General features: G+C 40.1%; 1 protein-coding gene across 9 annotated transcripts in view; it reads left to right on the top strand.

Annotated features, from left to right (window-relative positions):
• The first annotated feature begins 404 nt into the window (after positions 1 to 404).
• The window catches only part of FIP1L1 (factor interacting with PAPOLA and CPSF1), a 41,303-nt gene continuing 28,498 nt past the window's right edge, over positions 405 to 13,209 (top strand). For 2 of the 9 annotated variants that reach the window (XM_058192252.1, XM_058192246.1), the window contains exons 1-7: positions 408 to 674; positions 2,884 to 2,923; positions 4,453 to 4,513; positions 9,995 to 10,098; positions 12,070 to 12,131; positions 12,355 to 12,462; positions 13,007 to 13,137. In XM_058192252.1, coding sequence (XP_058048235.1) covers positions 590 to 674; positions 2,884 to 2,923; positions 4,453 to 4,513; positions 9,995 to 10,098; positions 12,070 to 12,131; positions 12,355 to 12,462; positions 13,007 to 13,137 — 591 coding nt within the window. In that variant the 5' untranslated portion in view covers positions 408 to 589. Of the gene's footprint in view, positions 675 to 2,883; positions 2,924 to 4,452; positions 4,514 to 9,994; positions 10,099 to 12,069; positions 12,132 to 12,354; positions 12,463 to 13,006; positions 13,138 to 13,209 lie in introns of all 9 variants that reach the window. The other 7 variants (XM_058192247.1, XM_058192249.1, XM_058192250.1 and 4 more) reach the window with 7 other exon arrangements.

Here is a 13,209-nt window from a genome sequence, read left to right as displayed (position 1 = left end):
TATTTCCCAGGATGCCCCGCTTCAGGACGGGCGGCGGACCGACGCACCTGGAGGGCGCCGCATTGGGGAAAGGCTGGAGTGGGTTGGGCCCGACTTTCGTGCTCAGAGCATTCAGGACTGGGAGAAGATTCGCTTTCTGGCCTATATTTCCTGGAGCCTCTCTAGGCCAGGGGTCTCCAACCTTGGTCCCTTTAAGACTTGTGGACTGCAACTCCCAGAGTCCCTCAGCCAGCAAAGCTGGCTGAGGGACTCTGGGAGTTGAAGTCCACAAGTCTTAAAGCGACCGAAGTTGGAGACCCCTGCTCTAGGCTTTCGGGAGAAGCGGAGTCCCACAGAGCCCGCCCCTTTCAGGAAGAGGCGGGGGGGGGGAGGAAGGGAAAGGCCCTCTCTCTCTTTCTCTCTCGGCCATCACCACTCTCCCCGCCGCCGTTCTGCCCCGCTCCTTTCGTTTGCCGCGCGAGGGGAGGGGTAAGGGAAAAAAAAAAAAGAAAAATGGGAGTTCTGCGCAAGCGCGCTGTGTAGTCCGGTCTCGCGCGGCGGGCCTGCGGAGCGCGTGTGAGGCGAGGGAAGCGGGAGGGGCGAGTCGGCCATGTCGGCGGGCGGCGAGGTGGAGCGACTGGCGGCCGAGCTGAGCGGAGCCGGTGCCGGCGACGAGGAGGAGTGGCTCTATGGCGGTACGGTTCCCTTCGCTGCTTTCCAGGCCCCCCCGCTCGGTCTCCGGGTGTGTCGCCCCCATCCCCCCCACCCCGGTTAAAGAACCTGGCCGGGACAAGGCCCGATAGGCCTCGGACTCGATTAGCTGCTTCCCTGCCTAATCCGCCTTTCCCGAGCGGGGACAGGTTTCCCTCGCTTCCTTTGTCTCCGCCCGCCTTTGGTGGAGAGGAAGCCTCTGGAACTCTGCGCCCTTCCTAGGAAAGGAGGCTGCGAGGGGCCACCAAGGACCGGCCTCTCCCCTCAGCAGCGCCGAGGTGTTTGGGAAGCGGCCTCTTTGAGGCACCGCGGCCTTGGAAGAGAAGGGCGGCTGGGCTTCTCAAATCCCTCCAACACCCCCTTTATTTATTTGCAAATAGGCGATTTGGCCTCTCGTTTCTGAGGAGCTGAGCCAGAGCTTTGGGCCGGCCCCAAATTAAAAGTTGCAATCCTGTGTGTGTGTGTGTGTGTGTGTACACACACACACACACAGGATTACAACTTTTAATTTCGAGAAGGTATATGTATGTATATACCCTTGGTATGTATTTATATATTACATGTGTGTGTCTACATCCCTGTGTATGTATGTGTGTGTATACACATACATGGATAGTTATAGACATGTACATGTACATACATACATGTAGGTGTGTATATTGTGTGTACATATATGTATATGTGTGTGTGTATGTATATGTATATATACACGTATATATGAAAGCTTATTAATAACCTTGACTATCACTGAGTGTTGTATCTTTTTATTCTTGATGAATGTAATTTATGTATTATGTGTGTCTATCTCCATCCAGTGTACGTATCCGGTACACATGGATAGAGACATGTACATACACATGTATGTATATACATACATATATACATGTATGTGTGTATATATATGTGTGTGTGTGTGTATGATAACTTATTAATAACCTTGACTATCACTAAGTGTTGTATCTTTTTATTCTTGATGAATGTATTTTATTCTCCTTATGTACACAGAGAGCATATGCACCAAAGACAAATTCCTTGTGTGTCTAATCACACTTGGCCAATAAAGAATTCTAATCTATTCTATGCAATGCAATGCATATATACATATACATACATACATACATACATACATACATACATAAATATACACATACATATGTGTATATGTGTGTGTTTTTTTATTTTTTATACATACATACATACATATATATATATATATATAATTTATATAATTTATATTTATATGTATGTATGTGGAGCGTCCTTTATCACAGACAGACAGATAAATATGGTAAAGGAGAGATTGGGAAGCTACTCACCTGTCTGGATTGTCCCAGTCTTTGCCTAGCAAACAACATCACTTTAAATATACTTGAGTGTATGATAAGGATATTTCAAACTTGGTCAGAATAAAACTGGTTCAAGATGAAATGAAAGCATAATTCATGAAACTAAAGAGAAGGTTATAAAAAGAATAATACAGATAGTCCTCGGCTTACAGTTCATTTAGTGACCGTTCTAAGTTACTACAGCACTGAAAAAAGTGACTTACGACCATTTTTTACACTTACGACCAGTGCAGCATCCCCGTGGTCACGTAATCAAAATTCAGATGCTGGGCAACTGGTTCATATTTATGACGGTTGCAGTGCCCCGGTGTCAGGTGATCAGCTTTTGGACCTTCTGACAAGCAAAATCAATGGGAAAACCAGATTCACTTAACAAATGTGTTACTAACGTAACAATTGCAGTGATTCGCTTAACAAGTGTGGCAAGAAAAGTCATAAAATGAGGCAAAACTTAACAAATGTTTGACTTAGCAACAGAAATTTTGGGCTCAATTGGACTACCTGTATAGGTTGCATTAAGTTGTATTGTGTTTAGAGAGGGCAATATGCAACTCAGATTCTGAATTAGGAGCAAAACATGTTTCCTGATAGTAACTGCATGTTCAAATGAAAAATGTCCAGGAAAATTTCCTTTGTAGGATTAACAAGGATTTGTGTCCTTCCACTGGAATGGGAGTTTGTCTGAAATTTGAACAGCCATGGAGTTGAGGAGGTTCCGTAAGTGAAAAGATTATGTAGAATTAGCATGAAAATAAATGAATGAATTTTCTATAAATCATTAAGTGATTCTGATTGATACTACGATATTGAGATACAATTTTGATTTGATTTTTGTTATTTCTTGAAGATGAAAATGAAGAAGAAAGACCAGAGGAAGCACCTGTTAGGTGAGTATTTTTGTAACATTTGTTGAGGTGTGGAATCAATCTTATTCCTATTGTTCAGTTTTGAATTGAATATTAAGAAGCAGCTGAACCCACATGTCTGCTCTTGTCTTTAGGGCTTATTTTAAGAATATTATGCTGTTTTTCTGAAAAGAAGCACTTGATAAGAAATGAAAAATCATTTTAAAATTTTGCACTATTAGAACTATGTTAAATCAACTTTCACTACACTAAAATAATGTAAAACTATAAGAGAAATGTCTTAACCTCCTTTCAGAAAGACGAGAGTTGCATCCAATCAAGAGTCACTGATAATGAAATGGATGGCATATCAATTTAATCAATAGAATAAATTATCCTAAAAAAGCAAATATCAGTCTCCATAAGAATTTCCTAAGGGCCAAATAATACAGATAACCAAGTTATGAATTATCCAGGTCATTAAAAAGTAAAATCAGTATTTTGAATTAGGCTGTGGAAGTTCAACATCCAATAATGCTCTTTATTAATTCAATGAAAGTTGAAGTTACTTAACCTGCATTTGTCAGGTTTTTAGTGTAATGAAATGCCAAATGTGATTATACAAACTTTATTCTTGGTCCAATAAAATTCAGAGCGAGCGTAACTATTTCTATGGAGGTTTTTTTATAAATAGCCATACAAGAAATTTGGTACAATGGATTCTATAGATACTACAATTTTAATTATGAGATGAAGGAAATGATTTCAGTAGACTTACAGAGTTTATTGTGCGTCTTTGTAGTGCTGTTCTAGGAGATTAATTTGTTTAGAACATTTTTGAGAAAGTAGTTTAAATAATTTCATGGTTACATGTAGTTACATTAGTCGAGCACATATGTAGCTCAGGGATGGCAAGTCTTGTTAGAGTTACGTTATGAACTGAAAATACTTCATTATCTATGCTCAGTTTATTTCAAATCCTAGTTGAATTGGAACCTAATGGACTAAAAAAAAACCTTTAATGAGCATTTTTCTGGTTTACTTTTTAAATTAATATGATAAATTAATGTTATTAAAATCCTATTCTACTCTGCCCTTGTGAGTGGAATCTCCTATGAGTAGATTCCTCTTAGGAGTAGAGTCCCTCTGAGTGTCAGTACTATAATTGTCTAGATATGGTAAAATATATGCCATTTCTAAGCTTAGGCTAATTATATATAGGGTACAAAACAACATTTGTCTTGTATACTTCTACACAAAATTTATGCTCTACAACTTTTTTTTAACCCGGTTACTTTAATACATTAATAATGGGGACAAAGAGAGACATAATAATTTATCACTGAAATCAGATTGAATTAAATGAAACAAAGTGCTACTCTGCTTAATTACTGGATGTATCTTTATTTCCCAGAAATAAAAGTTTTGCTGAAAAAATAGTTTCGTTCCTAGCAAAACCATAATTCAGATAAAACATTAGTATTTTCTTTCAAATAATTTAAATTACACTTATTTTGTAAACCAATACCAGTCCCTGTCAACCAGCTAATGCGTTTTATTTTATCTTGAAGTGTTCCAACCCCAACGGGAAATGAAGAAGAAGGAGCGGCTGAAAATGGCGTAGTGAAAATGGTATTCTTTATAAAACTAGAACTGTGGAAATCTATTTTAAAAATTTAATTTTGAGCAAGCCATTCATGAGTACCAATTGGATAGAGACTATGGGTATAGCAATTTGTTAGGGGTGGGTTTATTTTGGAAACAGAATATTTGGGGGAACATCTTCCATGCCTGCAATTTTATTGCACCACTTCCAAAGTTTAAACCAGGGGTCTCCAACCTTGGTCCCTTTAAGACTTGTGGACTTCAACTTCCAGAGTTCCTCAGCCAGCAAAGCTGGCTGTGGAACTCCGGGAGTTGAAGTCCACAAGTCTTAAAGAGACCAAGGTTGGAGACCCCTGGTTTAAAAAGCTTCCAGGACAATCCTAGATTGGCATAGTACGGAAGAGAAACTTATTTATTTAGCATTCCCTGGAACAGGGGTCTCCAAGCTGGCTGAGGGACTCTGGGAGTTGAAGTCCACAAGTCTTAAAGGGGCCAAGGTTGGAGACCTCTGCCCTGGAACATTCTGTCCCCTAAATGGACCATTTTTGAACATTCCTATAAGTTACTAACTTATTTTATTAGACTTCACTATGTGATAAATTAAGTTCAGAATGCAAATTTTATTGGTACTGAAATTGTTCTCAACCTTGAGAGTATGAGGATAACTTTACACATCTAATGCTGGATGGTTAAATGATGCGCTAGAAAAAAGTGCAGTACTTTCTCCAGTAGGTGCTACCTGTTAGAGATTGCTGGCAGATTTCTTTGTACTTGGTGTGCCCTGTTAGTAGCGTTCTAAGTACCGGTACCATTGTGCTTTTGAATATTCAGTATTATTGAATAAATATGATCTAAAATGGGATCTGTTCTCCACACAAGCCCTAAAGCTTGATAAAAGGATCCAGTTAAACAAGTAAGTCACAAACATACTTCTTCATTTCTCTGTTGTTGTTGTTTTTGTTTACATTTATATCCCGCCCTTCTCCGAAGACTCAGGGCAGCTTACAGTGTGTAAGGCAATAGTCTCATTCTATTTGTATATTTACAAAGTCAACTTATTGCCCCCCCAACAATCTGGGTCCTCATTTTACCTACCTTATAAAGGATGGAAGGCTGAGTCAACCTTAGACCTGGTGGGACTAGAACCTGCAGTAATTGCAGGCAGCTGTGTTTTAATAACAGGCTTCTTACAGCCTGAGCAACACCGCGGCCCCTGTTGAGGAAAGTGATCCAAAGCTGTAGATTTGTGTGTGGCAAAAAATGTGAACTTTTGCTTTCAGTATAAGCCATGGCGCAGTTGTTAGAATGCAGTATTGCAGGCAAATTCTGCTGATTGCCTGGGGGTTCGATCCTCACTGGCTCAGAATTGATTCACATTTCCATCCTTCTGAGATTGGCAAAATGAGAACCCAGATTGTTGGGGGCAATATGCTGGCTCTGTAAACTGCTTAGAGAGGGCTGCAAAGCAGTGGTGGGATCCACCGGTTGCAACAACCGGTTTGCTGCGCCCATGCGCACCAAACCCGCGCTTCCACACGTGCATATTACGATCGAAAGTTACCTTCTATTGAATCCAGAGTGAGTAAAACAGCTGAAGCATGGCAGTCTGCTCTTACAGGTTTACGTTATATAGGCTTATGTTATAATGTGGGGCAGGCAGGCCCATCTGATTGTTGGAGCGAACCGGATCGCTCTCAGCTGATCGTCAGAGCTGCCGGTACGCCCGAACCAGTCAGAACCAGTTGAATCCCACTCCTGCTGCAAAGCACTGAAGCAGTATATAAGTGCTATTGCTATTCAGTAACTAGCGTGCCCTTCTTGCACAGCAGTAACAAATGTTTTTGATAACTGTTCAGTGCCACACATCAGCTGAGAGGAATTTTAACCCATTCCTCCACATAAAACAGTTTCGAATCAAGAGATGTTGATGAACTTCTTTGCATGAACTGCTCATTTCGGGTCTTTCCACAACATTTCTATAGGATTATGGTCAGGGTTTTGACTTTGCCATTGCAAAACGTTAACTTTCTTCTGCTTTAGCCATTATTTGGCTATACAACTTGCACATTTTGGGGGGGGGGGTCATTGCCTTGTCACATGACTTATTTTGTGTTGAGCTTCAGTTCGCAGACAATTCACAGATTCTTTCTTGTAGAATTTGCTAGTACAATTCAGAATTCCTAGCTCCCATCAAGCCATCCTGGTCCAGAAGCAGCAAAATAATCCACACCTTGATACTGCCACCCTATGTTTCAGAAATGGGGTACGGTTCTTATGGTGGAACACAGTGTTTGCCTTTTTTCCCAAAAGTAACCCTTGTCATTAGATCCCCAAAATTCTTTCTTCGTCTTGTCCATCCACCAAAATTTCGTTCAATAAATAGCCTTCTGGCTTATCAATGTAGTTTTTCTCAACCTAGAGATGGGCAGCAATGGGAGAATGGTGGCTTTCTTCTTGCAAATCCTGACAAGCTTGCCGTTGTTGGTCAGTGTTTCCCTCAGGGTGGTCTTGTGAACATGACATTTGCCAATATAAGAGAGCCTTTTAGTTCTTTAGATGTTGAGTATTGCATATTTTGCGCTTGGTGTTGTGGTCCGTCAGCAGCCTACGGAGCTGATAACAGAATCGGACAGCGATGAGGCTGAGGTGAGGCCAGGGCCATCGGGAAGTGAGGTGCTGACTCCAGAGCCTCCAGAGACTGACAGTAGTGAGGCAGAGGAACAGGAGGAGCCTGTTCCTAATGCACGCATGAGAAGAGCTGCCAGAAGGCAAGAGCAGCTCAAGCAGAGAGGACAAGTCAGGAGTAGAGCCAAAAGATGATTGGCCCCTCCCATAAGGCTTAAAACAGACTAGCACCGGTATTTCAGCTTTGCCGGAAAACAACGTTGTAGCTGCGTCTTCTGCTTCGTCCTCTACTTCGTGTATGTCTTTGTTTTTGTGGCTTCTGGACGTTTGTCAGGAAGGGCCTTTGGCAGTTTGCCTAATTGGACTAAGGTTTGTGAGATAACTGAGGAATTTGTGTTGGGAGGCATTTGTTTTACTTTGAGTTGAACGATGCTGGGAATGAAGTAATTCCCAGCTGTTCGAATAAAGTTTGTTTTTCCACAGACTAAGTTTATTACTACCTACTTGGGCCTGGGTCACAACAGGTGTGATCTTGTTGGTGGACCACTCCTGTGGAGGGTAACGATGTGTTGAATTGTCTCCACTTTTACATGATCTACTTGATAGTAAACTGGTGGCATTTGACCTCTTTGGCTATGGATTAATAAACTTCTAGCCAGGTGAGCATCAACAGTTATTCTCAGAAATATGTTCAAGCCATATTTCCATATAGCTGTGTTGTGAGTATGAGATTTTGATAATACTCATAATTCTGTTCTTTGACTAAGGCAGGACCTGCCATACTTACACCTGATTTTCATCCCGTTGATAGAAACACCTGACTCCTAGTTTCCAGTTCAAATGAATTGACAATCCTAGAGGTTCACATACTTTTTGCCACACCTAAATATCTAGCTGTGGATCACTGTCTTCAATAAATACATGATGTTTTTGATTCATTTCTTTAACCTTGGTTCTCTTTATCTATCTAGTTTTAGGGCTTGTGTGGAGAGTGCATCATGTTTTAGATCATATTTAAGCAGTCACATTGAAAACTCAAAAGTGTTCAGAAACTTTCAAATGCCTCTGTGTATATCTACAAGTGTTTCAGATTTGAACCAGAGAAATGGTTAAAAAGTCTCTCCCCATTTTCTATTTCTGCATACAAATAAATCTCTTCCAGCAGTGCTTTTCTGTTTATCATACAGAAAATGCTTGCCAGGATTATATTTTGCTCATTTGTATCTTAACAAGTGAGTGCCAGTTTGGTTTAGAGTTTTAAGGATTCTGGATTAAAAGCAAGAAACCGGAATTGTAGCCCTGCCTTAGAGACAAAAGACTGCCAGATGACCATAGGATAACTATTTTGTTAGTCTTAAGAATACAGCATTGGCAAACCACTTCTGAAAGCCACGTAGTAGCAAGAAGTCACATCTGATTCAAAAGAAGGAAAATGCCTTCACATGTAGGTGACCTTCTTGTTTGTGTCTTGCAAATGTGTTTTGTTTGTGGCAAGTAGACATTTTTCTTACCAAGCAAATATCAAATCTTTATTGTCAGTGCACAGCATATGTGCAATGGGATTGGTTGAGCTCCCTCAATGCACCCCCCCCATAATACAACTCACAGTGAAGACAGAAAATCCCTAACCCAATAAATCATATTAACAAAACTCTGAGTCCTATTGCACCAGTGTGAACATGTTACACATTATGCTGGCCCTGCAGGTCCATTGTATTACATAGTTATTTTAATTTCGCATTGGAATTAAATAAGATTTAGCATGTAGCACTTAGATTTACATACCGCTTCATAGTGCTTTTACATCTCTCTCTAAGCAGTTTACAGAGTCAGCGCATTGCCCCCAACAATCTGAGTCCTCATTTTAACAACCTCAGAAGGAGGGAAGGCTGAGTCAACCTTGAGCCTGTGAGATTTCGTCTGCTAAATTGCAGGCAGCCGCACAAGTAGCCTGCAGTACTGCATTCTAACCACTGTGCTACCACAACACATTTAAATAATCAACATTTGAAAAGATTATTTGTGAATAATTCACCTAATGGTTTTATTTAGGTACATGATAGGAAAAACCAATTAACTTAATGAATGCTGATAACTGTTTTGAGTTGATGCCTATTAACATATTATTATGTACAGTATTTTGAACTTGTGTTTATACTTTGCATAGAATTGAATTGAATTGAATTGAATTGAATTTTGTATTGGCCAAGTGTGATTGGACACACAAGGAATTTGTCGTGGTGCATACGCTCTCAGTGTACATAAAAGAAAAGATACATTCATCAAGATACAATACTTAATGATACAAATAAGCAATCAGGAAACAATATCAATATAAATCATAAGGATACAAGCAAGAAAGTTACAGTCATACCATCATAAGCAGAAGGAGATGGGAACGATGAGAAGATTAATAATAGTGCAGATTTAGTAAACAGTTTGACAGTATTGAGGGAATTATTTGTTTAGCAGAGTGATGGCGTTCGGGAAAAAACTGTTCTTGTGTCTAGTTCTGGTGTGCAGTACTCTATAGCATCATTTTGAGGGTTATTTTGGTTCACTAATTTCGTAGTGGTAAATTTGCTTGCCTTGAATAGCAAGTCACTGAAAATAAATCATTGATTTTAATGGTAGAGACTTATGGCCTCCTTTTTTATTTGAATATGTATGTTTTGTTTTCATGACACTACAAAGTTTGAATTATAAAACATACCTTGAAATGCTGTAAATTTGCAATAGTACAGTTGCCTTTTCAAATAGTATCAAGAAAGGTAGTTGGTACTTCCACCTTAGTTGAATTATATGTAATTTCTAATTATAGTCTCTCTCTCTCTCTCTCTCTCTCTCTCTCTCTCTCTCTTTTTTTTTTTTTTTTTTTTGTAGAAAGTGACGGAGGCCGAAGATGACAGTGACAGTGATAGTGATGATGATGAAGATGATGTTCAGGTCACTATTGGTGATATTAAAACAGGAGCACCGCAGTATGGGTAAGTTGTTTACCTGCTTAATCATCTGGATTTCAGGTTCCGAGTTAAGGCAGGCTTATGAAAAGTCCCTTCCTTTGTTACCTTGAAACAAGTAACAATTGCTTCCAGCTAAAGGACCAACTGTGGGGTCATGTGATTGCAGTCTGGTTTCTTGGCAACATGTTCTCACATAATGGCTGGTTGCCAAGAACCCATGACTATCCAATCGCCATTTGCAACCTTTGCTGCCAGCTTCTCCAGAAAGTCAATAGGAAGGCTGCCAGGAAATGCTGCAAATTGCAGGGCAGGTCTCCCCGCCCTCTTACCCTTCCGCCCCCCAGACCTTCTGTGTTCATGTCATACAATCAGTGTGAATAAGTGTGGTGTTTGTTCCCTATTTATATACAGCAGCTTGCCTGTCAATTTCAGTATTATAAAACTAGCTTAAATTGTTGTGGTCCGCCAGCAGCCTGCGGAGCTGGCAATGGAGCCGGACAGTGAGGAGCCTGGGGAGGACAGTGGGCCAGTCCTAGAGTCAGGGAAAGACCCGGACAAGGGCTCTGTGTCGGAGGCAGAGATGGGGCCAAGGCCATCTGGGAGTGAACAGGAGGAGCTGTTCCTAGTACATGCATGAGAAGAGCTGCCAGAAGGCAAGAGCAGCTAAAGCAAAAAAGACAACTCGGGAGCAAGGCCAGGAGATGATTGGCCCCTCCCATAAGGCTTAAAAGACCATCAATGGCTTTTGGCCTCTTTGTAGGAAAGCAACATTGCTACAATTGTTCCTAGTCGGTGTCTCTTGTTTCTGAACTTCGTGGGGCTTTGCCAAGAAAAGCCTTTGGCAGGGTGCCAAAGAAGACAAAGATTTGTGATAAGACCAAAGGACTTTTTCTGAAGGATTTGTTTTGGACTTAATTTGGACTAAGCTGAGAATGAAGTAATTCTCATCTGTTCTAATAAATAGAATAGAATAGAATAGAAGTTTTATTGGCCAAGTGTGATTGGACACACAAGGAATTTGTCTTGGTGCATATTGTCATATGGTGTACATAAAAGAAAAGATACCTACATCAAGGTACAACACTTACAACACTTAATGATAGTCATAGGGTACAAATTTAACACTTAATGATACAACACTTAAAGATAATCATAGGGTACAAATAAGCAATCAGGAAACAATCAATAGCAATATAAATCATAAGGATTACCAGCAACAAAGTTTCAGTCATACAGTCATAATTGGAAGGAGATGGGTGATGGGTGATGAGAAGATTCATGGTAGTGCAGATTTAGTAAATAGTTTGACGGTGTTGAGGGAATTATTTGTTTAGCAGAGTGATGGCGTTCTAGTGTCTAGTTCTGGTGTACGTTTGTTATATTTATGTTATATTTGGTATACGTTTGTTGGACTGATTGTGTCTGGTAATAACTACTTGGGCCTAGGTCACAACATAAATACAAACTGTTGTATATAAGCAGCGAGCAAATGCCAAGCTCACTAGACACACTGATGATGTTACCTACTTGAATAGTGAAAGCAAACAACCAACCTCAGAGAGCGCCAAGAAGTCCACTGTTCAATCTGAGCTACGTACAATATTTCCTGTTGGGATCAAACACAGGTAAAAAACCGAGTTGTGACTGTGTTTCCAAAATACATTAAGCAAAGTGAAGAAACTGCACATCCCTCACTTAATTGGAAGTGCGAGAACTGCTAAGCAGTGTGTGGTCATGAGACATTGTGCTTTACAATTATGGCAGCAGGTGATGGAAATTAAGAGTCCCAATTATCATTGTTACCCGAGGACTATTTCTATGTGCGTGTATGAAGAACTGAGGAAAAGCTTTGAGGTAATCTGTGCTGAGCCAGAAGTTGTCGCTTCTTTAACTTGAGTGCAAACCACTGCACTTCCAAACAGTTTTTAAAAATCATTCCCTCAAAAATCTTGTTCCTCTTTTACCCTTTACTATAAAAAATGTTATTTTTTTTAGGTATGGAGCAGCACCAGTGAATCTCAATATTAAAACAGGAGGGCGAAGTTATGGATCCTCTGGTAAGCATTTACGGAGAGCTCAAAGAAAGAAGATAGGAAAAAATAATGCTATGCTTTGTACTTAGGTATCTTAAGATTCCACATTGCATTGATACAGTGTCAGAGAACTATCGGGCTCTTGAGTGCCACTATGTGGGAAACAAGCACCTTATTCTCACTATAGAAACTTATAATAATATGTTGTTTGTCGTGGGCTCATAAAATAAGTATTCTTTTTTTATAGGCACCAAAGTGAAAGGAGTTGATCTTGATGCACCAGGAAGCATTAATGGTGTTCCACTATTAGAAGTTGATTTGGATTCTTTTGAAGATAAACCTTGGAGAAAACCAGGTAGAAAATTTTGCACAGAAATAAATAGCATTGTAAAAACATGTCAGTAAAACTCCACAGGTGAGCAGAAGATTTTCTTGTTTCAACTAAACGCACGAAATGTCTTCCTAATTCCTATTTCGGGAGAAATTTAATCACAGCATGTTGTAGATCCAATCCTTATAAAATGCTACTTCCAAGAGGCAGAGAAAATATAAGTATTACTCAGGTTGGATTTGATGCATGAGAATATGTTGTTGCATGTTTTGCATTTATAAGTTTTTTACGCAGAATGTTTTGATGTTTTAGCTACTTCGGCTTATCTAACATAGGAAAAAGTGCCTCCCCTTTGAAGCACAGCTAAGTAATAAAACCTAGCTAAGTGGTTGTGGGAAGTAAACAAAAGAGAGTTCTGTAAAAAGAGGGTCTCCCCCCCCCCCGGTATATTCAGCTGCTTTTCATTTTGGAAAACCCGTAGCTAGAAAGCATTGTGCAAGGCAGGATTCCTCCACATTTCTCCAGTAGTTGCATTTAACTCCTAGAATATTTGCTGTTTTCTTCTAAGGCGCTGATCTCTCAGATTATTTCAATTATGGGTTTAATGAAGACACTTGGAAGGCCTACTGTGAAAAACAAAAGAGGATACGAATGGGGCTCGAAATTTTACCCGTTACTGCAGCTACAAATAAAATCACGGTAATGAAAAGAACCTCTTGTTTCACCAACGTAGAACCATTTTCCTTCAAAAGTTAGATTCCACACAGAATG

The sequence above is a fragment of the Ahaetulla prasina genome, chromosome 8 (genome assembly GCF_028640845.1).
Source record: "Ahaetulla prasina isolate Xishuangbanna chromosome 8, ASM2864084v1, whole genome shotgun sequence".
Taxonomy (NCBI): Eukaryota; Metazoa; Chordata; class Lepidosauria; order Squamata; family Colubridae; genus Ahaetulla; species Ahaetulla prasina.
Note: the sequence above shows the minus strand (reverse complement) of the source record. Positions and strands in the feature narration are given on the sequence as shown.